We start from the raw sequence: 27,969 nt of genomic DNA on the forward strand, positions 1-27,969 counted from the left end.
TAACTTTCTGATTTTCATGGGGCAGGGCCATGGCTCAGTGGCACAGCATTTGCTTTGTATACAAAAGGTCCCAGGTCCAGTCCCACGCATACCCATTCACAAAGATCGTGTAAGGGGAGATGTGAATGACCTCTGCCAGAGACTCTGGAGAGCTGCCGCCAGTCAGAGGAGACAACATTAAACTTAACAGGCAAATAGCCCGACTACATATACAGCAGCTTCATGTTTCCATGCCCGTCTCTCCAAGCATTTGATTACAAAACCTCATCAAATGAACTTTCAGTTGTGCTGACAGCTGGTTACAAAAATTTGTCTTTTCCAATTGCTGCACACGTAATCAGAGTACATTGAAGGGAAGAGAAAGATCTGCGTGTGGCTCTGAGTTCCTTGGAGATGGACTAAAGACGCACTAGACAGAAAGAAAGCTCTTTGACAGCCATGCTTAAAGGCACAGAGACAATGTATTACCATACCAAAGTTTTTGTTGTACTGGAGCTTCGGCAGCTGGGAAATCAGAAACAGAAAATTCACAATGGGGAAATATGGCAGTCGTTTTGTAGTTATGTAGATCTGGAAAAGAAGAAAGGGAAGGGAGGAAGGAACCGTTTAGTTGGATTTTCATATTGCCAGTCCAGTGGTCTAACACGTTTAGAAATTTATTATCTCTGTTCCGTGTAGCTGGCTTTGAGTCTGGTAGCACCACAGAGATCAACAAGATTTTTGGGGAAGGAGCTTTTGAGAGTCAAAGCTCCCTTCATCAGATAACTGAGGAAGAAGAAGAAGAAGAGATTGGATTTATACACCGCCCTTCACTACCCGAAGGAGTCTCAGAGTGCTTACAATCTCCTTTCCCTTCACCTCTCCACAGCAGACGCCCTGTGAGGTAGGTGGGGCTAAGAGAGCTCCGAGAGAACTGCCCGTGAGAGAACAGCTCTGAGAGAACTTGTGACTGACCCAAGGTCACACCAGCAGCTGCATGTAGAGGAGTGGGGAATCAAACCCGGTTCTCCCAGATTAGAGTCCGCCCTCCTAACCACTACACCAAAGGGAGTTTAAACTCTTGAAAGCTCATACCCCGAAAATCTCGTTGGGCTCTACGATGCTACTGGACTGGAATCTAGCTGTTCTACTGCAGACCAACACGGCTACCCTCTCGAGAGATCTGGGGGCCTTCCCCTTCACTAGCACTAAGTGCCACAAAAAAAAAAGGAAGGCATTCCAGCCCGAAACAAGAACTAAAGTCACAGCTCGTGAAGCTTAGAGCGAGCTGTGGGGATGCTGGTTCAAAATTCATTTCCAGCCACAGACTTACGAAATGAACGAGTGAAAGAACGAAGAACCGTTAGACCGTTCTGGCTGTAATGAAATTGCATTCCAGTAGGGAACAGGAGTCTCACCTTATTTAATGGAGTATGAATGCCGGCAGCCTCCAGGTAAGCTGTGATCTCATACAAAAGGGTGTTATCTTCTCTAGGGTAAGGCAGTGACGGATCTTGATAGTGGGCTTCTATGTCCGCAAGGATTGCTCTACCGAGACACAACAGAGAGAGGAGACCAACTCTAAATGGCCTTTAAAAGAAAGGCAAAATATAACAAGCAAGCAAAGTCCTCCAGTTTCTTAAAGCCAAGGCACGATATTCCGCGTCATACTACACAGGTAGAAGAATTCATCATCGTAAGAATCTCAGGTTTCAGATAAAATTGAAATAAACAGGAAAATAAGTGGCACCCTATGGTTCATCTAGTCCAGCATCCTGTCTCACACACTGGCCAACCAGTTATTTTGGAGGACCAACAATTAGGCATGGAGACCCCTGATGTTGCCTTCTAGCACTGGATTTCAGAAGTTTGCTGCCTATGAACACAGAGGTTCCCGTTACTCACAGTGGTTAGTAGCCAACGGTGGACTTTTAGTCATCATTAATGTACCATAAATCTCCATGAAATCAAGCATTTAGCCCCGACCATTGTATAGCATGCAGGCAGTACCTAGTGTGAAATCTCAGAAAGGGCTGTTGCCAGGAGGGCAGTGCCAGTGAAACAGCTGTATCCAACTCTGCCATGACAGGTAGTAGCTGCTACATCAAATACGTAAGCCAGCAAATTACGTCACAATTAAAAAAAACACAAAACCATTTATATATTTATTTATCACATTTATACCCCGCCCTCCCTACAATGCAGGCTCAGGGCGGCTCACAGTCAGTACATAAATTACAGTTCAATCCACATAGCTACATGAAGTTACAATCCCCCCCCCCACTATTTTTAAAGACTGAACTTGCCACATGGTTTATTATGAGTAATGATCGGCCCCCCCATCCTCACAATCAGAATATTCTGTTTTAAAGGAATGCTCCTTTCCCCTGACCCTGTATATTTTGAAGGATTTTTGTTCTTCTAGGAGTTTTTACCGAACATATAGTGTGACTTTCAGCTTTGGTAAATATACATGTCTGGGATACTTTTATGGGAGTTTCAAAAACTGGTTGCCCACCCAGCTGGCCAAATAGAAAGTAATTTTCTTGCACCCTGCTCTGAAGCACCTGGGGTTATGACCAGTGTTCCCTCTAAGCTGAGTTAGTAGCTAGCTCACAGTTCTTTAGCCTCCGGCTCACAGGTTTTTGCCTTAGCTCGGGAAGGAGGGCTCCAGAGCAAGCTAGTTGATGCAGTCGCCAAACTGCTCGCTCACAATGTTAATGCCAGGAGCTCACAAAGTGGAATTTTTGCTCACAAGGTTCTGCAGCTTAGAGGGAACATTGGTTATGACCCCACTTCCTTGCAGCCCCCCCTCTTTCCACCCAAAACAGCAGAGCTGCTCTATGTGCAGGGTTGAGTTCATGGAGTAGTTCATCTGCTACTTCTGGGGTCTTTGCTGTCAAGGAAATTTTGATACAGCCTCTGGCTCTGGTCGCTCCAGCCTGGAATATAGTCTTTCGGATACCCCTGAGGAATGTGTCTTTTGGCCGTAGGTATAACAGCTCCAACAGATCCAAGACACCTGTCCAGATCTTCACTGAAACCTTTACAATTCACCCTCTTAAAGTCCCATCTTGGTCCTGGAAAAGACCTGATAACTGATATTTGGATTCCTAGCTCAAGGATTACAGGTCGATGCGGACTGTGTGGGAAAGCCTCAAGGACACATCTGGATATAGGCAAGGGCTGACGTCTCCGATCAGATGAAACAAATGTTAAATCAGGGGTGGATTCTCTATTCCATCCACTGATCTGAAGATGACTCCGTCTTTAGAGTCGAAAAACAAGATGCAAGCCATGTTTTTCAGCCCAGTCGACAAGTGCCTCATCGTTCTTATCATTAACGGTTTCCATCATCTCCAGTTTCCATGGTGGCTGGTAATGTCACCAGCATATGCAGAAGGATGAGGGTAGGTTGATAAGGCATGTGCTGGCCATGAGACTGCAGGAGGTTTGTAAACATTGACAACCATGCACTTCCCCAATTTTTATAACAATCGTGTGGATGTCATTGTGGGTTTCTGATGCTTACTTGTTGAGGTTTTCCAGCGCCGCTGCTAAGTGCTTAGAATCAAATCTGCAGGAATAATTAAGTTCATTGGCTATCTGGCGTCTTAGTATTTGCATCTGCCCAACCTGGGAAGGGTGGAAAAGGGAGAAAAAGAAAAGGAAGTAAGCACTTAATTGCTTAAAGCATCCCAAGCTGGATACCATAAACCATGAGCCAAATGAGCACATGGAATGGATAACTTCTTCTTCCCCTCCTGTGCTCCCGAAAATTGTTCAAGGATTTGGGGATTCTCAGGACCAGAGTGGAACAATGCACAGGTGGCTGTGGTTGCCAGGACATTGGTGGGAATTGCCTGTCTTCCCTCTTGCATTTCTACAAACAGAGCACGACCTTGCACAATTGGGGGAGAGGGAACACATTTGTCAAATTCTTCCTCTTGCCCTCTACACACTGTACCTCAATTCAGTTGCAGGGAGTCCACCAACCTGCACAAATGGATTTCCCAGGGGGTGGGGCAGGGAAGGGACCCAACTCACTGCTACTCGTTTCCATACACTTGAACGGGGAAAAGGGATCGCTAAAAAGGAGAGCCCACTCACTAGGAATTGTGACCACGTCACTGAAATTGTGAAGGGAATTTAATTGTGAAATCCTACTTGGATTGATTTCGCAAGCTCATCTCAGCCTTCGCCTGAACAGTATTTGTGCTTTCTGCTGTTTTTAACCCCCTCACTCCACCTACATTAACAGAGAACTGACGATGCTTGGGAAAATATTTAAAGCCTCGTAACTGCAGCCATAAGATTTGAGAAAGAACACGCTGTGTACTGCCTCTGAACATGGAGGCTCTCCTCAGTCACCATGGTTAGTAGCCATTGATAGACTTATCCTCCATGAATCTATCTAATCCCCTTTTCAAGCAGTCTATGCCTGTCCTCTGGCAGCGAATTCCACATTTTAATCACTTTAAGCTAAAAAGGGGAGCCCACTCAACAGGAATTGTGTAACTGAGTAAAGTAGTAGTGACAGGGCTATTTTTGGGCAGGAACGCACAGGAACGGAGTTCCAGCTGGCTCCTGAGTTGGCCACGCCCAGCAGGAACTAATTAGCATAATAGGCCACACCTAACAGCAGAATCTCATTAGGATTGGCTAAATTAGGGGTGTGTGGCCTAACATGCAAAGAAGTTCCTGCTACAAAAAAAGCCCTGAGTTTTGACAACAAAGCAAACAGAATAAGAAGCAAAAGGTGGGTGTGGCTGGATGAGCACACTTCTGATAACATGGGGGTGTGGCCTAATATGCTAATGCGTTTCTGCTGTTGGGTGTGGCCTATTATGCTAATGAGTTCCTGCTGGGCTTTTTCTACAAAAAAAGCCCTGAGTAGTGACTACTCCAACAGTTTGTTTCATATGTTCCAACAGATTATTATGTGCTGGTCACGAACCGTAATAATACATTTGATTTGATTTGGAACAGATTATTAGTGACCCCTAGTGGTGGAATGCTGCTGCTCAAGACTGCATTGGGTCACCTCTGCCTTAGGTCACCTCTGCCTTAAATTCAAAGTTCTGGTTTTGACCTCCAGAGCCCCAAACCGCCTCGGGTTCCAGGCCCCTCCTCGCACCACCACCATGGTTGCTGTAGCAGGGCTCCTTCTCAAATCCTAATGGTGACATCAGGCAAAAGGGACTCATTAGGCAGCTTCTGCTCTCCTTGCCAATATCGCCTCCCCTCCCCATTCCCCAGAGGAACGATGGTGGCATAAGCAGCAGCTGTCATGTGTGGGAGACCACCGAGGAAGGCCCTGGCAAACCACCTCAGCTTCTCACCTGCCTTGAAAGCCCCTTGCTGGGTCACCATAAGTTGGCTGCAACTTGATGGCACTTTACACAGAATTTGCTATCTTCAGGAAGGCAGGTGTGGCATGCAGTAGCCTGATCTCACCAGATCTCAGAAGCTAAGAAGGGTCATGACTTGGATGGGGGAACACCAAAGAAGACGCTGCAGAGGGAGGCAATGACAAACCACCTCTGCTCATCTCTGGTCTTGAAAGCCCCTGGCTGGGGTTACCATAAGTCGGTTGCAACTAGATGGCACTGACTTAGGCATGAGCTCTAAAGATCAAATAAGCATGATGTCCTGTCAGCATCATCAGTGCAAAAAGTAACATAAAGTGCAAGGAATGAATTTTTAGGGCTGAACTGCATGTGATGCTGGAGAATTCAGGATAGGATCTTCTGGCAGTGTCATTTTTTGATGAAAAGCAGCGACCAGGAGGGTGGGCAGGGTGGAAGACAACAGCTTGATGAGGAGTAAGCATTGTTGTGGGTACTAGGAGGCAGGGAGCAACCCAGCCTCCTCTGGAGTCAGCCCAGAAGAAGAACCCTCAAATATACCTGAGAAGGAAGAGTCCCCAGCAGCTGCACAGGAAGTGCAGCCAGAAGGAGAGGCCAATCCTGAGCCTGGCCCAGCATCCCCAGTTGCGGACACCCGGAGGCCAGACTCCCCGCCTAGTTCTCCTGAGTACCCCAGATGTAGGGCACGCTAGAGGCTGACTATGCAGGAGCAAAGAAGGAGTGTCAGACTCCAGCTCCTGCAGAGGGAAGAGCTGTAAGCCTTTGCAGACTCAACCCCAGGGAAGGAAGGACCTGCTCAAAAGCACTCAGTACACCTGGTTCAACGCCGCAGGAGCTTTGCTCACTCAGACCTGCTCCTGCGTGTGTTACAGCCGCTCCTTGTCCTTCCTTGCAACCTTGAATTGACTTCCCGGCTCTTGACTTTTGGCTCTGACTGACCTTGATTCTGGACTGTGTTTACAAGCTTCCAGTGTGTGGTCTCTGTGGCAGCCAGTCAAGACAGCACAAGCATGCTCATTAGTCTCTGTGAGGCACAGAATGTTGAGGGCACTTGAGTATCAATGAAGGGGCAGGAGAGGAGGCCGATTTAGCTTGAGGTACCATAAAAGACAGAGAGACAAATGTGGCTGGAGCCACCTTGACTAAGGTTCGACCCTTAATCCTGGATCCCTGTTGGCTGGCAGTGGTGACACAAGGGAAAGGCCCTCTGTACACACTCAGAGGCCCATGTCTCATCAACATAACAATCACTACAAAAGGCCTAGGTGAAACGTATTTTAGAAAAAGCATCAAAGGTCAAATACCTTCATAATAGCATCAACATAAGCAGCCCATATCTTCTGAGTTTTGGCAATGGCTGTAGAATACACTTTGGCACTATTGGCTGCAATGAAGAAACAAAGAGTAAAGCATCCAAGATGATCTGGAATTCGAGGTTCTCTGCTTATTTATTTTTATTAAGAGGGTCTCTGTGCAGAGTTCCAGCCTTCTCAGCACCCACCTTGCAGCTCTACATTGTATGCGCTCTTTTGCCTACATGGAGATAACATCCTTCTTGAAACACACACTTGTACTGTTACATTTAAAGACAGGAAGCACAAACTATTTGTCCTTCCTGTCCTCCCTTGCACATCCCATCTAGTTTTTAAAAAGGTACCAGCCATCTAACTTCCACTTATGCTTGCAGAAGTACTGTGGTTCACCCCCAAGGGTACTAAGTCACACCAACGACTCCCCATGTGAGAATTTATTTCCTACCCAAGACTTCCGGCTCATGGAACTTACCCACAATTCCTTTAAGAGGATTGACGGAATTCATGAGCACTTTCAAGGCATCGAGGACTGGTTTATCACGCAGCACCATTTTCTGGAACATGCTGAGGAAATTCTGGGGGGGGAAAGCCAAATCTACCTTTATTACCATTAAAGCTTCAGTCAAGGACAGGTAGCTTACAATGAAGAGTTAAAAAGCAGACTAGGTAACTAAAGGAACTAAAAAAAAATAACAGCAGCGAACTCAAAAGCAGCAATAGCGGAAAGAACAGTAAAAACCACAGTGAATAACCAATCAACAAATGGCATTCAGCAATTATTTCGACAACCTTCCCTAAAGATGGGGGGCAATTTTGTGACACACATGCAAATATTGTCTTGATAAGTTATGCCCTTTGGAAAAGTTTATCACTGAAGTATGCTGGAAGAGACCATGGCTGAGTAGTAGAGCATGTCATCTGCACTTAGAAGGTTCCAGGTTCAATTCCTGACATCTCCAGTTAAAAGGAGCATGGAGCAGGTGAAGCAAGTTACATCTGTCCTAGACCCTGGAGAGCCACTGCCGGTCTGAGTAGACAACACTGACCTCGACAGACCAAGGGTTTATCTCAGGATAAGGCAGCTTCAATGAGACATGTATGACACCACTATTTATATATATATTAGAAACATGCAGAAGTTACTTCTTGTGCCCTTACAAAGAAGGGCTTTTGGCAAACCACACAACTTTCCATCAGTTGTCCAGTGTGTAAAAGGGCACGGCTGTTATCTAGCTTCACAAGTATGCTGCATGGAACAACGAAGGCAATAGCCCAGAGGCTCCCAAACTTATTTGGCCTACCGCCCCCTTTTCAGAAAAAATAAATTACTTAGCGCCCCCCTGGACATCTACCTTCAAGAAGTGGACAAAAAGATGCAGTTTGTGGATCTGCACCTGGATCGTTCCAGCCCACCTGGATCGTTCAAGCACCCCCAAGGGGGCGGTACTGCCCACTTTGGGAACCAGCGCAAATAGCCCAATAAATGGCTCTAGCTTGACCCTTAGAACGAGACCCATTTCCTTCTGCCAGGGCAACTCTGTTGAAATCGGTACACAGCAATGTACCCTGGCAGTTGCCTGCAGCGAGATCCAGTTGCCACAGTCCCACTGAAGGTGCCAGTGACTCTCACACACACCCCCGCCAGGCTTCCAACAGGCAAGTTCTATAATAAGGAGGAGGAGGAGGAGATTGGATTTATACCCCGCCCTTCACTTGGAGTCTCAGAGCGGCTTACAAACTCCTTTCCCTTCCCCTCCCCACAACAGACACCCTGTGAGGTGGGTGGGGCTGAGAGAACTCTTGACAGAAACTGCTCTTTTTCAAGGACAGCTGTGCCGGAGCTTGTGACTGACCCAAGGTCACATCAGCAGGTGCAAGTGGAGGAGTGGGGAATCAAACCCGGTTCTCCCAGATTAGAGTCCGCGCACTTAACCACTACACTACAGCTGCACAGCATATTACCTGATCAAGTGCTGATTGGAATACCATTTCCTTGTTTTCCTTGTTTAATTTCAGTAACTTGGCTACAACGCTAACGGCCTTCCACAGTAGTGAATCTGGTTGAATCAACAGTAACCCCCAGATTCTCAGCCATGAGAATAAACACAGAACGGAACCCATGTTTCACTCAGAAACATGCATCGCAAACATGGATAAATGTAAAGGCGCGGAGTGTTTGTCTTTCTGAGACACTTCCCTGAACTGCTTTGAAAACGGGCTGGTCCCAAGTATGTCTTACCTGAAGCTCCTTTACGATCATGAAGCAGAGAAGCCTGTCTAAACCGTTCAGGCCAAAGGTGCCCAAAGTGTCTTGGATCTCTGAAAACAGCCGACTGCTGGTCACTTCCTGATGATTTTTCATATCATACCAGGTGTTCAACTGGTCGATGTAGCAAGCAACTCTGATGGGAAACAGGAAAAAGAGACGGTGTATTTCAGATACTACGGAAGGGTCCTCTAACGTTGGCTCCACCAGCTTCTCTGCTGGTGAAAAAGTAGGAAGGTTTTGCCACTGGACCCCCACCCCAAATAAACTGGGAATCATGGAGCCTACATGGCCAAAATCCATGTGGGACAGGAGAGGCAGTAAGGAAGGGAATTGGGAGAGATTGAGTAAAAAAACCAGTGGGATCCCACCCATGTGCCAAGGATTGGCCACCAGTTCAAAATGGCCCTAGAATGCAGCCACATTTGCTAAGGAGATATTCAAAGTATTGTTATAATCAAGGTAAATTCAGTGCCAAACATTATGGAAATGAACATTAGTGCTGAACTGAAATGTAACTTGTATGCATGTTTTGTGAGAAACCCTTCCCTGCAGTGAAACACCCCTCCTTTTGATAACTGTTCATACGGGCTGTGCAAAATGGGGGAGAAGTTAACCTATTCAGAGTGAGGGTAGGACATTCCATGGACTTCAATTTGCACTCATGATATCATTTTGCTGAAAAATATGATCGGCTGTATGACACCATGATATTACGATCTTGCCTATGAGATCCAAAATAGGCTGGGATTACCTTAGGGGGAAAAAAACCCTGGTCTTTTGTTCCAGATTAGTCTGGGTGAAATTTCGGCACAGCCATGATTTTATGCACAATTATGCAAATGCTATGCTACTAGAACTAGCCCAATACGTAGGAGAATATATGTAAATTCCATATACGACTCACTTAGGGTCTGTGATCCTCAGAATCTCTCGGCAGAGTCGACCGATAAATGTAACAGATTCGTCTATGGGCGCAAATTTGGGTATTGGAATATGAGTGGACTGGTACATGCTTTGCCAATCTTGAATCTGAAAGACAGATACTGAAATTATTCGGAGTGCAATCCTTGTTTAACAAAACGTTTGCTTTAAGGGGAAGGCTCCTATTGCCTTCTGCTGGAATGGACCCAATTCCAAATTGTATTTAAAAACATTCTATTGCTTCTGTTTGTACGATAGAATCTCTATGCAGCGCCAAACCAAAAATGTTGAGGGTCCTTTTTCTGGCATGCTCATTGGGTTCCCTTAACCAGGCAGAGGAGGGGCATGCATAGTAAGGATTCCTTCATGTCAACTCTGGCATCCTTGGGTGTTCCATTAGTAGTGGGAAGAGTGGCAATAACAGGGAAAGTGGGCTGTATGCCCATGGCGGGAACTAGCAAATGCTTATTTGTACCATCATCCTCTGCAGCCAGCCCTATCATTTTCACAGTGCTAACATGAGGATGGTCTGCTTGGATGCTCTAGGCTGGCTTTACACTTGACGTTCACCGGTCATTGCCAACATTCAGAAAATGCTTCTGTCTGTATTTGGATCTTCCATTTCCTGAATGTGCGGCAGTCACTTTCATAGCCCATGCATCTGGAAGAGCAGAAGACTGAAGGTGGGGAGGGGAGGGGAGGCAAAACAACACTTTGTGTGGTTATGAATCACTTCCGTACCTCTGACACTTTCACAGCAGGAAGAGAAGGATGCTATCAGAAAGAAGGAATCCAGCAAAGGGACAAGACAACCAACACAGCAGAAAAATGTCAGTACGAGTGTGCAGGTGTGGACTTGTCACAGAAATGAAAGGGAAAAAAATGTAAATGGGTTGGATTTCACGGATCCATTCTGCTAGCAGGTGATGATAATTTCAAAAGGGTTGCCCACACAATGTTTTCTGGATGCTACTGTTAGACTAAGTTACAGTGAAGAAGAAGAGATTGGATTTATACCCCGCCCTTCACTTGGAGTCTCAGAGCGGCTTACAAACTCCTTTCCCTTCCCCTCCCCACAACAGACACCCTGTGAGGTGGGTGGGGCTGAGAGAACTCTGACACAAACTGCTCTTTTTCAAGGACAGCTGTGCCAGAGCTTGCGACTGACCCAAGGTCACATCAGCAGGTGCAAGTGGAGGAGTGGGGAATCAAACCTGGTTCTCCCAGATTAGAGTCCGTGCACTTAACCACTACACCAAACTGGCTCTTGGGATTGTAGATTTAAACCCCACATTTATCCAGACATTGGTCACCAGTTTTGTTTATAACAGGGCAAACAGATAACGGTTGCACTGTACAAAATGGTTCACAAAGTTACTTGGATAAATGATTGGGACTTTGGCTAAGAACAACAACAGCAGTATAAAGCAACCAGTCGTGTTCAGCTTTTGGTGATTCTATACTGCTATATACAGCTTATTGCAAGTAGGATCCTATTATGTATTTTCCATACTGCTTAATATGTCATACTACACTTCTGTTCTTTCTGGTTTACTTCCAGACTTCTACAATCCCAAGAGCTTGTTTGGTGTAGTGGTTAAGTGTGCGGACTCCAATCTGGGAGAACCAGGTTTGATTCCCCACTCCTCCACTTGCACCTGCTGATGTGACCTTGGGTCAGTCACAAGCTCTGGCACAGCTGTCCTTGAAAAAGAGCAGTTTCTGTCAGAGTTCTCTCAGCCCCACCCACCTCACAGGGTGTCTGTTGTGGGGAGGGGAAGGGAAAGGAGTTTGTAAGCCGCTCTGAGACTCCAGGTGAAGGGCGGGGTATAAATCCAATCTCCTCCTCCTCCTCCTCCTCCTCTTCTTCTATTGAATGTCTCATTTTGTTGACTGTAGTGACTCATTATGTGTAATCCGCCTTGAGTCCCTGGGAGAAATGTTGAGTATTTTATTTACAAATATGTAATTTTACATATTTTATGTAAATAAGATAATTTGTAAAGTGAATGCACGTTGTGTCTTACGAACAGATGCACACATGTACATGTGATCACTGTAACTTGTGAAGCAGGTTTATGCGAAGGGCACATAAGCACCATCCTATACTGCAAGACCAAGCGTGCCTACATGCTTCTGACTACCACCTGAAACACAGAACGATCCATGGTCTACAGACAAGAGCCACTTTATAAATTATTCTTCTTTGATCCCTCAGACAAGGACGCCGGTCTCACCTGCATGATTGACAACAGACATTCTCAGGTTTGAAATACCCAGCCCAGTAAACTAAAGAAGCAGATCAACAAAGTCAGACTGGGACCCAGTGACAGCCTGTTACAAGACAGGCCCAACACAGATGACAGCAAACAACTGGGTGTCGCCTACAGCTCACAACTTAAACCGCTTGAAAGCATCATCAGTGACTTGCAGCCTGTCTTGGATACTAGTATTTTTCCTCTCACAGGCCTCGTGGCAGGACTTTCCCCATTTACAGACTGCCTCCCAAGCTAAAATAGCTTTCCATCAATAACAGTGGCCCAAACAGCAAGGACACAAACTCAGGAACCACATCCTGCAATAGACCCAGATGTCCACTTTGTCCCCATATATATTTCATTTTTAGGGGATCTAATAACATCACCACTGTACTATCTTGGGCTCATCTACCGGCTCATCATCAAATTTAATATAAGCCATCACGTGCCAAAAATACCTTTCTGATATCCATACTGGACACAGAAATTAGGTTCTACGTAATAAGAGTGGACACAAATATGACATCAAAAATGGCACCAATCAAAAACTGGCAGGAACAGTCTTAATTTTTTTTTTTGGATGAACTGCTGCATAAAGTCACTCTGAGCATCTCACATCAGGGAAGGGAAAAGAAAGTGCTTTGGACCCATGCGATCAAGCTCAGGCCACAGAGCTCTTTACTGGTGTGTGTGTGGTGGTGGTGGGGCATTAAGGAAAAAGGATATCAATGTAAGCCCTGACCTGGGTGGCCCAGGTCAGATCTCAGAAGCTAAGCAGAGTGGGCCTTGGTTAGTATTTGGATGGGAGACCACCAAAGAATTCCAGGGTTGCCATGCAGAGGCAGGCAATGGCAAACCGTCTCTAATAGAATCATAGAGCTGGAAGGGATCTCCAGGGTCATCTAGTCCAACCCGCTGCACAATGCAGGAAATTCATGAATACCTCCCCCTCCACACCCCCAATGACCCCTGTTCCATGCTCAGAAGATGACATCTGGCCTGGAGAACAATTGCTTCCTGACCCCAAAGTGGTGATCAGCTTTTCCCTGGGCGTGTAAGAAAGGGCCATGAGAACCAAGCACTGATGCAACCCTTCCTGCCCTCCCTTCTTGCCTTGAAATCCCTATGGGGTCGCCATAAGTCAGCTGCAATTTGAAGTCACTTCACCCCCCCCCCCGCCAAATGTAGATCGTTCCTGCCATCTGAATGCTTTAGTAAATACCTCCTCAAAGTCCTCCCTTAAGTTTGGCCTAACTCACCGTCCATGCCAAGCAAGACTATGTGGTCCTTAATGGTTTTGTGCAAGATCAAGAAGTTTTGTGCAAGTTAACATGCTGCATCTGTTTCTGGCTGCTGCTACTGGTATGGCAGAGCATATTCACCTACTACTCTGCAGCACAACATTCTGGATTAACTTGTATAGATGGTATATGACACCAAAAAAGATAGCAAATATAAGCAGTAATATGTCAAACAAATGTTGGAAATGTAAAAGAATAGAGGGTTCTTTCTACCATATGTGGTGGACTTGTGACAAAGCAAAAGATTTTTGGACTGAGGTTCATAATGAGATGGAGAAAATTATGAAATGTAAAATTAAGAAGGAGCCTGAAATGTTACTTTTGGGACTTAAAATGGAAGAAGTCAACATTGTAAAACGGACTTTAATGTGGTATATGATTACAACTGCCAGAATGACATATGCTCAATGTTGGAAGCAAGAAAAAACACCCGGGATCTGGGAGTGGCTAAAAAAGTTACTTTTTATGGTTGAAATTGACAAAATGACAAGAAAGCTCAAGAATCAGGAAGTGGAAGAATTCTTTGCAGACTGGAAAGACCTTAAAAAATATCTAGAGAAATACTGGGATGTGAAAAATAATCTATTTTGCTTTGATAACTACTGAAGATAGAAGGACATTGAGAGTTAGCTTAAACATGTAAGAACAGCAGTTAAAAGATATGTTACCTGAAGAGTTTAATTACTGAAGAAGGGAAAAAAGAGGAAAAATATAAGATTTGGAATGGAGATTGGAGCACTGCGGGAAGTCAGAAGGGGGGGGGATACTAGGAGAAAAGGATATAAGATAGTTGATAAGATGATGTATAGTTTGACTTATTGATATATCCTAATAAAATTGTTTTTTTTAAAAAACATTCTGGATTAACTGGGGCAGCACCACCTCCAGCCGCAGCTCCAGTGGGGCACACGGAATGGAAGGATGGGACTTCCGCCTCCAGGTGATTTAACCAGTGGAATAAATCACAGGGTTGCACACACACCCCAGCCATTTTTAAAAACAGTCCAAACATTCCAAAATTCATCAGCCAGCATTTCTCGTACCTTTGTCCGTAGGAAGTTATTGCATTCCTGTTCCACATTGTAATTGATAATCCGGGACACTTCTTCTTGCCAAATCTTTAAGCCGTAAATGTTGACGTAATCCTGGATATACTCGAAGGAGCGGTGGAACCCATCCATAGTGGCTGCCATGTCTTTCAGCTTGGGCATGAGTTCGCTGGGCTGTGAAAGGGAGGGAAGTTTCAGCATGCCAAGGAGAGATCTCACTTTCATTTCAAATAGGGCTGCTACAGAGGTGACTCTTGCCAAGGGCCGTAACATCATCTGTGCCCTGAAAAATTGCTATACACACCATCATTGACAGCAATTGTCACAAGAGTATACTTGCAGGATCTCTTATTTGCAGCTTCTGTACAACTCACGGTCCTGCAAAGTCTTCATGCCAAACCAGATCTACTGTGAAACAGCTTAAACCAAGGGGTCATTCGAATGAGCCTCTCAACATGTGCTGGCCATAGTTTTTAGCAAATCTATGACGATTTTCCGGCCACAGATACTGTGCATAGTAGTGGCCCCATGAATCAACTTTTGGCAAAACAAATCCCTAAATGGTGCTGAATTCTGCTCATGGGGTCAGCATGTGCGTGATTAAGAATATGTCAGAAGTCTGCATGGCACAAATGAAAACTGGCCTTTTTGACAGTTAAAAAAGGAGAAGAGAAACCTGGAACAAAGAAACCTGCATTCTATATTCTAAGATTTTATATTCTATACACTGATAAGAAGTAGTCACAGATGACTTGTGTATGTAAGAAGAAAAAGGGGAAAAAATGTGGAGGATTTGATTAGCACCTTGGCTTTAGGGTTGAAGGTGAGTCCGCGGTGCAGAGCTAAGGCAACACGTTTTACCAGCTCCTTCCTTATCCCGTCTTCTAGCAGCTGCTTTGGGTCCACCTGAGTATGCACAAATACAAAAAAGTCTTAGCTATAAAAAATCCTTCTACAAGAGAGGAAGAGGAAGAAGAGATTGGATTTATACCCCACCCTTCACTCGGAGTCTCAGAGTGGCTTGCAAACTCCTTTCCCTTCCCCACCCCACAACAGACACCCTGTGAGGTAGGTGGGGCTGAAATTATGCTTCTGCTATTGGGTAATAAAATGTAACCTATGGTGTGCATTTTTACTTAGGGCTGTGCCAAATGTTAACCCACCTTGCTCCCCCCCCCCCAAGAGCAAAGTTTGCTTCTGAACACAAAAGACCCTAACCTCCCCACACATTCACCCCATTTGGTGTGTTTTGTCAGGGCTGTTTTTGTGATTGACTGCTTTGGCCCCCATTTTTCAGTTCCTTCTTCTTCTGGGGAACAGACATATAGGAGTTTCTAGCAAATTGGGGATCACGTTGTAAATGAGATGACATTGCAGAGGTAAGCAGCAATTAGATTTAGCTTAGTGATGGCACTGTAAGACATGACAATAAGCATCGTGCTCACTCTGAAAAGGCAAATATTTCTGCCCTACTTCGGAGCAAACCCCGAAATGAAAGGCAGTTGAAGGATGCTGTGATGGACAGGAGAAAATTCTGCCTTCTTTTCTCCCTGTTTAGAGACGACCAATCGGGTTCAAAGAAGCTAAATGGAATGCTGAAGTGGAGAAAAAAACAAACACCTGAGGGGAGTTTAACTGTCAACAACCAACGGACAAAATGAGAGTTTGGATTTGGAGGGAAAAAGTATCCTGGGCTAGGCAGGGAGTCCACTAGGAACTGTAGCATGTGACTTTACACATGGTTTGGGTGCTGTGATAAAAACAGTGACTTGTTGAAGCTGGATTTAAGTTTTTAAGTCTTTAAGTTTGAAATGCTGAAAGAACCGGCGTTGTAACCATTAAGTGCAACATACATCCCAGTGCTGCTTAACTATGGCCCCGGTCACACGGGCCGGATATCGCGGGGGGGGGAGGCGTGGCTGTTTGCCCCGGAGCGAACTACCGCGCAGCAGCCGGATCAAATGTCTCACCCAACGTCCCGCCGACATCCCGTGGTTGGGGGGAGGTGCCGATCATACCTCACTCCCGCGGCGTGGCAAAGAAGCGGTGTCGCGAGGGTTGTGGTTTTTTTTTTAACCCAAGTGTTCGCATGCGCCGTTGGGTGCTTGTGCACACCCGTGGAGACTTGACAAAAAAAAACACTTTTCGCGATGGAAACATGGGCGGGCGCCGGATGCCATGAGCTAACACCGGAAATGTGATCTGACGCCCGCCCTTGCCCCGCGGTTTCTGGAAACTAGTACCTCGGAGGTACTAGTTTTTTACAGCGCATCTTCGGAGTAAAGCCTTGGGTGAGCCACGGGAGCTCTACGCTTCCCAGATGTGGCGGTGAGATCGCGCCCGGAAAATCCGCCTATCTTCCGTCTCTCTAGCGTGCCTAATGCTCCGTGTGACCGGGGCCAAAGTCAGCTACCAGGCTAGCATCTGCAGGCATACCGAAGTATTATAGGTGCCACTTACAAACTAAATAAACTTATGTGTTTTGTTATATATGTGCCCCTCCCAGTATTCTCAACCTATATAACCCACTACACACTCTACAGAAACCAGAGAAAATGGATATTTTTTTTGTAGCCTATGTGATCTCTGGTACACGATTTAAAAAATCCTGTGTGTGTAAAATAAGACACTAATAAAAGGAATCCACTCCACTTTACCTCACAGACCTAAAGTTAAACAGTGGACCTGGAATGGTGACATAACAGGAGGGTGCGAGTAGTGAGGTGGTTCATAGTTCTCCTGCTAGAGCGACTTGGTTTTGGCAAAGTGGTGTTGGAATAATATGTTTAGCAAAGAGAAAGGCCTGGGTCAGGGGTTGTGACAGATGCGTGTTCTTTTTGCAGCTGCTGATTTGAACACATCTGCAAAAAATCACATGACCCCCTTTGGCTCACTCCCAAGCATGCCCCCATTTTATTTATCTATTTCATTTATACTCCACCTATCTCCCCAATGGGGACCTAAGGCAGCTTACAGCCTCCTCCTCTTCTCCATTTTATTCCTACAACAACCCTATGAGGTAGGTTAGGCTAAGAGAGTGTCACTAGCCCAAGTTCACCCAGCAAGTGAGTGGGGATTCAAACCCAGGTCTCCCAGACACAAGTCTGACACTCTTAACCACTACACCGCATTGGCTCTCTTGAACCTGCTACACAAGGTACCAGTGGAGTGCTGGGCTTGAACCAAGGCATCCTAAAATCCACATCCCAGCTTATCTAGAGTGTACCTTAAGTTTAGTTGTTTGCTTAAGTGATGCTTCGATTGTTTGCATTTCTTGCATCTGTGAAGTCAAATGTAAAATCTACATTGGCTAGGAAGGAAATGGTAGACCTTTTTTTTGTTAAAAAAAAGGTCTCTTTATGGAATGTGCAATGGTCACGAGGTAGCAACCTTAAGAAGGTAGGCGGGCTGGGAAAACAAAGTCCTTGCTTGAAGCCCTGAGACACTGCTGCCAGGCAGAGCGGACAGAGGGGAAATCACCCCATGGGAAGCAGGGGGGATGTCCCCACCCCTGATCGTATACAGGGGGGGCCCAGTGCTTTTCACTGTTCAGTCTTCTGCAGTAGGGGACATTACCTTGATGATGCCGACCAATGTTGTCTTCATCATTAGGATGCCTTCTGTGAAAATCGAGATAGCGTGTGTAAGCTTGGCAACCTGCAACAGGAGAAAGAGATGAAAACTGGAAAGCGACAACAGTTATGGGGGGAGGGGAGAGAATCACCACTGAAGAACCCCTCCCTTTCCTGTGACACAATGATTAAAATCAGGGCCACCATGCCCCCCTGATAGCCCAGCTTTCCACCCAATCAGGGCCATCATGCCCCCTTAGAGCTAAGCACAGTTCCCTAGCCACCAGCCCATGTTCCTGGTATGAGGCTGCAGAACAGCTTTTCTCCAGACACCTGGAAAGACACACCTGGTAGGTGAGTGAGGCTTGCTGGGTCACAGGTTTTACAGGCTGCTACATGAGAAAGGACATAACTCAGTAGCAGAGTACCTGCTTTGCATGAAGGAGGACCCCAGGTTCAACCCCCAGCAGCTCCAATCAACAGGATTTTAAGCAGCAGAGCTGGAAAAGACTCCTGCCTGAGACTCTGGTGAGCAGTTGACAGTAAGTACAGAGTTGACAATACTAGGCTAGATGGCATGAATGGCTAGATGGCCACACAGAATAAAGTAGCTTCGTCTATGGGCCTGTCACACCACCTAACGGATCTGTTACAGCAAAATTAAACAGGAGTTGGGTGACATCTTAAAGGCTTTTTCCAGCATAAGCCTTCATGAGTCAGAATTCACTTCATCAGATGCTTTGAGTGAAAAGCCAGAGAAGATATATTTATATCGGACATTTCAATCAACCAGTGTCTTTCCTGTAACTTTTGCCTGTAACTTTAAGTATGCACAGGGCTATTTTTGGGCAGGAACGCACAGGAACGGAGTTCCGGTTGGCTCCCAAGTTGGCCACGCCCAGCAGGAACTCATTAGCATAATAGGCCACACCCAACAGCAGAAACTCATTAGGATTGGCTACATTAGGGGTGTATGGCCTAACATGCAAAGGAGTTCCTGCTACAAAAAAGCCCTGGGTTTTGACAACAAACAAGGTAAACAGAATAAGAAGCAAAAGTTGGGTGTGGCTGGATGCCCACACTTCTGGTAACATGGGGGTGTGGCCTAATGTGCTAATGAGCTGTGGTGGCAGGGGTGTGGCCTAATATGCTAATGAATTTCTGCTGTTGGGTGTGGCCTATTATGCTAATGAGTTCCTGTTGGGCTTTCTCTACAAAAAGAGCCCTGAGTATGCATATATCTTTAGATGGATGTATACCTCATGCATCTAATGAAGTCAGCTCTGCCTCATCCACGCTCTGTTTGGAATACATTTGGTTTGTCTCTAAAGGGACTACATGAATCCTATTTTCTTGGACTACCATGAATCAGTGTAGGCCCACAAAATAGAGCAAGATACTGCCTCCTAGGAATCTTTGTTTAAAAGAACACACTGTCTGGCCTCACATTTAATTACTAACAAAATAAAGCCAACATGCATTTATTCTTCCCCTGGTACTTCTAGCCTCTTCCGACTCACCTCGTATCGTGGGCCAAGCTGAGCATAATCGCGCACTTTGTCTTTATCCAAGCGGGTCGGCACTTCAATGATATCATGCGTCTGCAGTTTAATAATCTTAAGGAGGGATGTAAACATGCTCTCCGGGATAATCTGCAACACCTTTAGTCAAACAATAAAAATAATACATGGCTCTCTAGGGTACAGAAAAAGAATTGCAAAAGCAAACAATGCCTGGATTCCACAAGCAATGTGGGAAGGGCTGTGGTGCAGGGGTTGAGCATCTGCAGGCATACCGAAGGTCCCAGGTTGTATCCCTGGCACCTAGAGTTAAAAGGACCAGGTAGTAGGTAATGTGGAAGAACTCTGCTGGAGACGCTGTAGGGCCACCACCGCAGACAATAGTGTTGTACGCTCATTTTATGAACCAATTTGTACTCTGCCACTGCCTAACAGGTTTAACTTAGTAGGTATACTTAGCACTTCCATAGTACATATGATTCTGACATCATGAATGTATTCAGGTATTAACTTTGGTTCATTTGTGACTGTTGTTTGAATGCATGCTGGGAAGAAGGCTGAAATGCTGATACACAGTTATGCTACCCATGACCTTGCTTGTTCTGGCCAGCTACAACTGCGCATGTTTCTAATGTGAGTTAACCTAGCTAGAATGAAGAACAGTAAGCACTCTGTAACCATATCAGTTATAGAGATACAACATGCAACTTCATAGCTTCCGAAAGAAAAGTGTATTGTTCTGTTAGGAAAATAAGAACTCTGCCTGGGAACAGCCACCCCCCCAGGTCTTAACCCAATGGGAAATAGGTGATGAAATTTGACGTTTGATGGAACCAATAATTCTGTTTTATTTCTCTGATGTAATGTGAAGTATAAAATGCTATTTCACCCATTGTAACACTTGAAGAATCTGTTGGGTATTCAGGGTTCCAAAACCCTTGAATCTGTATTCTTCCTTATTAATTAATAATTTTTTTTTTGGTTTCCAACTCTACAGGACTGCTTTTGTGTGTTTTCTCAAATTGGCCTGGGCAAACACAATCAGGGACAGAGGTTCTGTCTTACAATAGTGACTTTGATAGACCAATGGTCTGATTCAGTATGAGGCAGGTTTATGTGTACCTTTCTCACATAGGACACCAACTCCCCGGAATAATACTGTGAGACACTGAGCAGGTCAGGACTGTTTGCTTGGTTGATCCGAAGCAGCGGCATATCAAGGGCCGACGCCAGCTGAAAAACCAAAAGGGAGAATGATTTCAAACTGCTGTGCAGTGACCTGGCCTGCAGACCTAAGTAATACGTGCCCCTTGGCACTTCCGCTTGGATTTGGGGGTACCCAGCAAACTTCCCTGCCACACCCAAGTGAATCAATGTAGTGAGTGGGGCTAGCCACAAATGGCATTGCACGCAGTAAGCTTGACAACGCAATGATCTTGCTGCACACTATTGATGCTTTGGCTGCAATGTAAGGAGCTCTAATTCAGAGTGCAGATTTGTGAACTGGGGATTTCCAAACTTTTCTTTAAGGAGAGCTACTTCTGAATAATGAGATATATCCTGACCTTCTCTTACCTTTGCATTTTTTGACCTCTCTTTTGCCCTAGAAACAGGACTAGGAAGATCACCAGAAATGAAACTAAGCAGCACAGAGAAAATCCGATCGAATAAACGACCGTTGGTACTTACCGTGAGAGGTCCTTCTCCTCTGAGGACTGGAGGACATCCGATTGTGGGTGATTCCCACCCTCTTTCCAGGGAGGCAGGACTTCCAAGAACTTCCTGTTCCTGTGGTGGGAGTCACCCCCATCCTCAGTTCAGGTACTCCGAAAAGCAGTGGCACTTGAAACATAATTAAATCTCATAACATGATTAGGCTCCTAGAGTAAGGAATAAACTATCACTACACAGTCAGGAAATTCTTGGTTCTTCTCTTTCCATAAAGGTATTATATACATAGGTTGTGTACATATATACATAGGTTTTATACATAGGTGAGATACATAGGTTAGTAAGACAGCTGAATATGACCTAAGTAATACGTGCCCCTTGGCACTTCCGCTTGGATTTGGGGGTACCCAGCAAACTTCCCTGCCACACCCAAGTGAATCAATGTAGTGAGTGGGGCTAGCCACAAATGGCATTGCACGCAGTAAGCTTGACAACGCAATGATCTTGCTGCACACTATTGATGCTTTGGCTGCAATGTAAGGAGCTCTAATTCAGAGTGCAGATTTGTGAACTGGGGATTTCCAAACTTTTCTTTAAGGAGAGCTACTTCTGAATAATGAGATATATCCTGACCTTCTCTTACCTTTGCATTTTTTGACCTCTCTTTTGCCCTAGAAACAGGACTAGGAAGATCACCAGAAATGAAACTAAGCAGCACAGAGAAAATCCGATCGAATAAAAGCCTTACAAAACAAAAACAAAAAAGCCACCCAGCCTAGGGCAGATTTTTTTCACAATGTTTTCCTGGGTCTTCTAAGGGATTCCTGAGCTACTCTGCTGTACTTGGTGAGCTACCGGTGGGTTCATAAGCTACCTGTTGGAGAGGCCTGATGTAAACAATACTGAAGGTCTGTTGTTGTTCCAAGTAGGGATGGGCATGAACTGGCTCACGAACTAAAGTTTGTGATGAATTTTGGCCAGTTTGTGGTTCATGAAGTGAAGTTTGTGGCAGGTAAAACTGGCATGAACTTTCCACAAATTTTCAAATTATTTGTGGCAGTTCGTGAATGGATATATTTCCAGATAGTCTCTGCTCAATCTATATGTTTACCAAACTTCAAAGCAACAGGGGGATGGAACTTGGAGGGCATGTAGAGGAGCATCTGCAGGAGGTCCCCTGTGACTTTGATGTTTCTAGCTTGCCCAGGATCCATTCTATACACTCCTGAACCTCCTGAACCTGCGCCTGTCAAAATGACCACTTGTCAATGACCCCCAGTGCCCTCAGGAAAGTGCTTTCTGGGGAAATGACCACCTGCCATTTCCGCAGAAAGCACTTTCCTGGGAGCACCTTCTTTGGGTGGGCGGTAACTCAGACCCCATAAATCCAAAACATTGCGAACCAAACTTTATTTTAGTTCCTAAAAATTTGTGACCGTTTGCAGTTTGCAAACTGGGCATGCCACAAACCAAACTACACTTTCCCGATTCGTGCCCATCACGATGATACTGCCAGTGGCCACACAGGAACACACACGATATTCTGTAAAAACACCCATACCACGCTGGTTTTATTTAAGTGTTCCATATTTCTTGCTTACCTTTAAAAAGGTGGCTCTGAGTTTGGTTACCATAGATGGGTTGGCCCTTATACTTTCCTGCATGATAGATGTAAAACTGGGGGGAGGAAAGTGTGGGGGAGATGGAAGAAAGAAGAGATTGATGATCAGAACCAGCATTCTAAAACTGTTACTCTAAAGCCTGGTTCCCACAGAGGCAGCTAGCCTGCATCTGGGACACTACCAACTTCAGAAGCTAAGCAGGGGTGACCCTGGTTCATATTTGGATGGACACCACCAAGGAAGCTCAGGACCACTACAGAGAGACAGGCAATGGCAAACCAACTCTGTTGGTTTCTGGCCTTGTAAACCCCACAGGTTGCCATAAATCATAGAACTTGAAATAAACTTGAAATAAACTACATGGACTGGAGGAAAGGGTGGGGGAGACATCAAGAGATCAGCTTTTCTTACGCTTGACGGAGGAGGCAGCAGTAAAAAAAATAACAAGTCTAAGACCACTGGCATCATACCTGTCAATCAGTTGCCAGGCATAGGAAAGATCACCCACTATCTGCATGGTGATCAAAACCTCTTCTTTAATGTTGATGGTCCGGATCATCTGATGGAGAAACTTACGAGTGTCCGCAAGAAACTGGCAAACTTGCAGGTTGGATTCCAGCTGGTGAAATTCTTGAACCTTGTGTGGGAAAACAACCCCCCCAAAAGAACTAGAACGATTCTATGGGATTTCTTTATGCGTACTAAAATGCCTGAAAGATAACAGAGCTATTTAAATCCTTAGCATAGCAATGTGTATGGCTTTCTTTTGAACCCCCCTTATTGTATATAAATACCCCATGAGAATATATTTCACAGCTCAGTCACCTTCCGCACACAACGGATACTTCCTTTAGTGTGCGCTAAAAAGAAAAACCAGGTAATGGCTGGATTGCATCAGATGCACTTAGCAAAACACTTTGACAATCAGCAGGGTGAATGAGCAGCGAATTACAGAACCGTCTGTGTCCTCCAATGCATTTAATTAACCAGGAACTACTTCTAAAGGCTTAGCAGCCCTGGTAGCCCAGATTAGCTATATCTTGTCAAAGAGTTCAGATGCTAAGTAGGGTCGCTACTTGGACCACCAAGGAAGACCAAGGCTGCTAAGCTGGGGAAGGCCATGGCAAACCACCTCTGCTCATCTCTCGCCTTGAAAACCCCATTAGGTGAAACTGCATGGGGCTGCCATGAATCAGCTCCAACTTGAGGCACCCTTGGCCTACTTCTAAAGGAGGCTTCTGTTGATACATAGACAATAGAAGGAGGAGGAGGAGGAGGAGGAAGAAGAGTTGGTTTTTATACCTTGCCCTTCACTACCCGAAGAAGACTTAGAGCAGCTTACAATCGCCTTCCTTTCCTCTCCCCACAACAGACACCCTGTGAGGTAGCTGCGGCTGAGAGAGCTCTGAGAGAACAGTGACTGAATATTGTTCTGCTGATGAATGAACCTGTGGGGGTTGCGGTGGCTCAAGTGGTTAAGACGCTGAACTGCAGACCGGAAGGTCGGTAGATCAGCAGTTTGAGACCCGAGGGCTGCATGATGGGAGTGAGCTCCCATCTCCTACCAACCTGGCAGTTTGAAAGCAAGAAATTGCAAGTAGATAAATAGGTACCCCTTCAGTGGGAAGGTAACAGCGTTCCGTGCGCCTTGGTGTCTAGTCATGCCGGCCACATGACCACAGAAACGTCTTTGGACAGCGCTGGCTCTTCAGTTTGGAAACGGAGATGAGCACCGCATCCCTAGAGTCGGATTCGACTGGCTTTTGGGCAAGGGAAACCTTTACCTAACAAATGAACCAGCTGAGATAGGCTCTTACCATCAAATCAGGTACTTCCTAGGCATTGTTCTGGTGATTTGAGAGAATTTTTGGGACAGAGGGAGATGTGCCACCTTTTTAAGGGACCCACCTTTCAGAAGCCAAGTGCCGTTCACCGAGTCAAACTGGCTTCTTACAGTGTCATCCTGAGGCAAGCTGAACCCTTTTAAGCCCACTGACTTCAACAGACTTAGAAGGGTGTGATTCTTGTTAGAGCGGCACTGCCAGAGGCCTCCCTTTGAGAGGCCACTATGAAGTCAAAGGTTTATATTGATCCTCCAAGTCTGCTCTCCTCCTTCCTCCCCCCACCCAGGGAATTCCTTCCCATAAGAATGGATGGCTGTCGGTCCAACTACTCCCGAATGCAGGGGAATAGCAGGAACTCCTTTGCATATTAGGCCACACACCCCTAATGTAGCCAATCGCCCAAGAGCGTACAGAGCCCATCTTACAGGGGCCACTGTAAGCTCTTGGAGGATTGGCTACATTAGGGGTGTGTGGCCTAATATGCAAATGAGTACCTGCTACAAAAAGAGCCCTCTGCATCTGGTAAAGCATATTGTTCTACTCATGCTTCAAAAATACAGCTTCCCTTAACCCCCCCCGCCTCACCTCTTCCAAAGCTTGTATCAATTGCACAGTTTTTCTGCCTGCTGCAGTCGAGTCGTCGTAATTTAGAGACATTATTTGTTTAGAGATCTCCCGAAACCAGGCCTGCAGGTTTTCTGTGGAAATGGGAAAGTGTGGGGAGAAAAAGAAAAGCTTTTAATTGCGTTCATTTTAAATCCACAGACAAAAAGATCAAACCCTCAGTTCGCACACCTTAAATTTCTAAACGTGGATGAAGATTCTGAAGAAAACAAAAATGCCACAGAAACATTTTACAGACCAGCTGATCTGTAAAAGCTAATACCTCCACCATTGTTTTCGGAGCTTCTGAGGGTACCTTGCCTCACAGTCCAATAAAATGGAAAGCCTGCTTCATCCTTACATCTGAGAAACTTATTGGTAGAACATGTAAGAGAAAGTACTCTCCACTCTCCACTCCTGACCATTCCTCCTACACAAAGGGATGTAAACTCAGAGCACAGGCAAGTGCATACAGAAACACAACAGGCAGCCTCCTCTGAAGGCTCAGCGGCTTGCCAGCTTCAGGAGTGACTGAATGCTCCCCACTAAACACAGTGTGCAGACGAAAGAGCACTGCTCACCCCTCGCAGGGTTGACTAGAGCAAGGCAAAGCTAGATCAGTAACTCATGCCGAGATGCAGTGGCATCCTCCTCCATAAGTGGGTACTGATTGGGCTCACAGAAGCCTCGAATTATTTAATCTCTTGAAGCACACAGTTTGGAAACTACTCATCTTCATACATAAATCTGAGCTTCCTAAATAAAATCAGCCAATAAAAACCCTGGCACAAGCGACAAGCTCAGTGACCAAGTGTATGACTGACACATGGAACGCCTAAAGTTCAACCTCTGACATCTCCAATTAAAGGGTTCAATGAGATGAGAATGCTGAGAGTTGTGATGGTTTTTACATCATAAACAACAGCTGAATGGTCCCCCACCCACCCCTGCAGAGATAGGGAAGGAAGGAGGAGGAGGAGGAGGAAGAAATTGGATTTATACCCTGTTCTTCACTACCCGAAGGAGTCTCAGAGCAGCTTACAAGCTCCTTTTCCTTCCCCTCCCCACAACAGACACCCTGTGAGGTAGGTGGGGCTGACAGAGTTCTTTGGAGGACTGCTCTTTCTAGAATAAGCTCTGAGAGAACTTGTGACTGACCCAAGGTCACACCAGCAGCTGCATGTGGAGGAGTGAGGAATCAAACCCGGTTCTCCCAAATGAGAGTCTGTGCTCCCAACCACTACGCCAAACTGGTAAATGTAAACCTTTCCACAGAGCTGCTGTTTGAGCAGCCAGGGCAAGAATACAAGTCTGGTGCCTGTATCTTCGACCCCCTGCTCTGCTAGGTCAACTTGACCAAGGGGAACACCCTGAGAGGAAAAGGTTACCCCCTCCCCAATGCCTCTGTGTTGAAATACTGATCTGAATCGGTCCTTTAAGCAGCTGCTATCTGCAATGTAAAAACATTTGGGAACGCTGAACACCTTGCTTCAATTTCACCTGCAGTTCGCAAGCCTTGGGAGGTGACTTGCTTGAGGCTTTGCAGACCTGCTGCCAGTCAAGCGCACCCAGCAGCCAGCTAGAGGAATGGTCTGACTCGGTATAAAGCTGTCCGTTACATCCTTATGGTACAACGGGGGTCCCCGGCATGAATCATGACACCTGCCAATGCCTTTCCTGGCATGTACCAAGTGTTTCTAGAAAAGTGGATGGGGTTTATGCCCAACAGGGCATCCAGTTGGCTATTGGAGATCTGAATGGGTGTGGATATTATTGAAAAGGTTTCAGTGGTTGATGCCATCACAGTGTTGGTTTTATTTTCTCCTTCCCACTGTATTTTTGAACATTACCCATTTTCTCACTCCTCCTTCCCACTGTATTTTTGAACATTACCCTTTCTTTTCCCCTGCGCTTAGGATTCCTCTGTGTATGTGTGTGTGAGAGTGTGGGTGTGCGTGTGAATGAGAGAGACTGCCTCCCAGGGCACCCATTTTGTGGTTGTACCCACCAACGCTCCCATTAAGCTGTGGCATCTTGTGAGCAAAAATTCTATTTCCTGAGCTACCGGCATTAAAGTTGTGAGGGAGCGATTTGGCTACTGCATAAATAAGTCTGCTCTGGAGCCATCCTTCTGGAGCGAAGACAAAAATGTGTGAGCCGGAGGCTAAGAAACTGTGAGCTAGCTCACACTAACTAAGCTTAGAGGGAACACTGGTACCCACCATCCCATTCTGGATTCCAAAAGTGCCCATAGGCTTGACAGGTTGGGGACCCTAGTCTACAAAACAAAAGCCCGATTTCTTCTGCAGCTCACCATTCTTCTCCACTCTGGTTAAGGGCTTGACTCCTGAAAAGACGTCGGCCAGCTCAGCCATCCGCTCCGACCCTTCCTTTTTGAAGCTCTCCCATTTTTCTTGCTTTTCAGACAGCATCTGCTTAAACATCTACAAAGGGCAGGCAGAAACAAAAAGGACTGTATCAGCTTAACAGCTTTATTTAACCCGACTGCAAAAATGCAGCATAACATGCTGAGGTACATGCTGACCTATAGAAGGGGGCTCCTGGTCTCTAGTATATCTCCCTAAGGCCTCGGCCACACGGGCAGGAAAATGCAGGGGGGAGGCGTGGCTGTTTGCCCCGGAGCAAAATAACGTGCGACTGCGCGATCAGGCATTGGG

General features: G+C 45.8%; 1 protein-coding gene across 1 annotated transcript in view; it reads right to left on the reverse strand.

Annotated features, from left to right (window-relative positions):
• KIAA0196 (KIAA0196 ortholog) overlaps nt 1-27,969 on the reverse strand; it is a 53,346-nt gene that overhangs the window by 5,970 nt on the left and 19,407 nt on the right. Inside the window, exons 10-25 of the mRNA XM_015421343.1 lie at nt 27,606-27,735; nt 25,274-25,386; nt 23,315-23,481; nt 22,824-22,899; nt 20,674-20,784; nt 19,552-19,692; nt 18,036-18,116; nt 15,264-15,365; nt 14,454-14,633; nt 9,835-9,959; nt 8,901-9,063; nt 7,134-7,236; nt 6,653-6,732; nt 3,512-3,615; nt 1,398-1,527; nt 474-570 (exon numbers count right to left, since the gene is read on the reverse strand). Coding sequence (XP_015276829.1) covers nt 474-570; nt 1,398-1,527; nt 3,512-3,615; nt 6,653-6,732; nt 7,134-7,236; nt 8,901-9,063; nt 9,835-9,959; nt 14,454-14,633; nt 15,264-15,365; nt 18,036-18,116; nt 19,552-19,692; nt 20,674-20,784; nt 22,824-22,899; nt 23,315-23,481; nt 25,274-25,386; nt 27,606-27,735 — 1,903 coding nt within the window. The remainder of the gene's footprint in view (nt 1-473; nt 571-1,397; nt 1,528-3,511; nt 3,616-6,652; nt 6,733-7,133; nt 7,237-8,900; nt 9,064-9,834; nt 9,960-14,453; nt 14,634-15,263; nt 15,366-18,035; nt 18,117-19,551; nt 19,693-20,673; nt 20,785-22,823; nt 22,900-23,314; nt 23,482-25,273; nt 25,387-27,605; nt 27,736-27,969) is intronic.

This window comes from Gekko japonicus, unplaced genomic scaffold, assembly GCF_001447785.1.
Source record: "Gekko japonicus isolate JY-2015 unplaced genomic scaffold, Gekko_japonicus_V1.1 scaffold562, whole genome shotgun sequence".
Lineage (NCBI taxonomy): Eukaryota > Metazoa > Chordata > Lepidosauria > Squamata > Gekkonidae > Gekko > Gekko japonicus.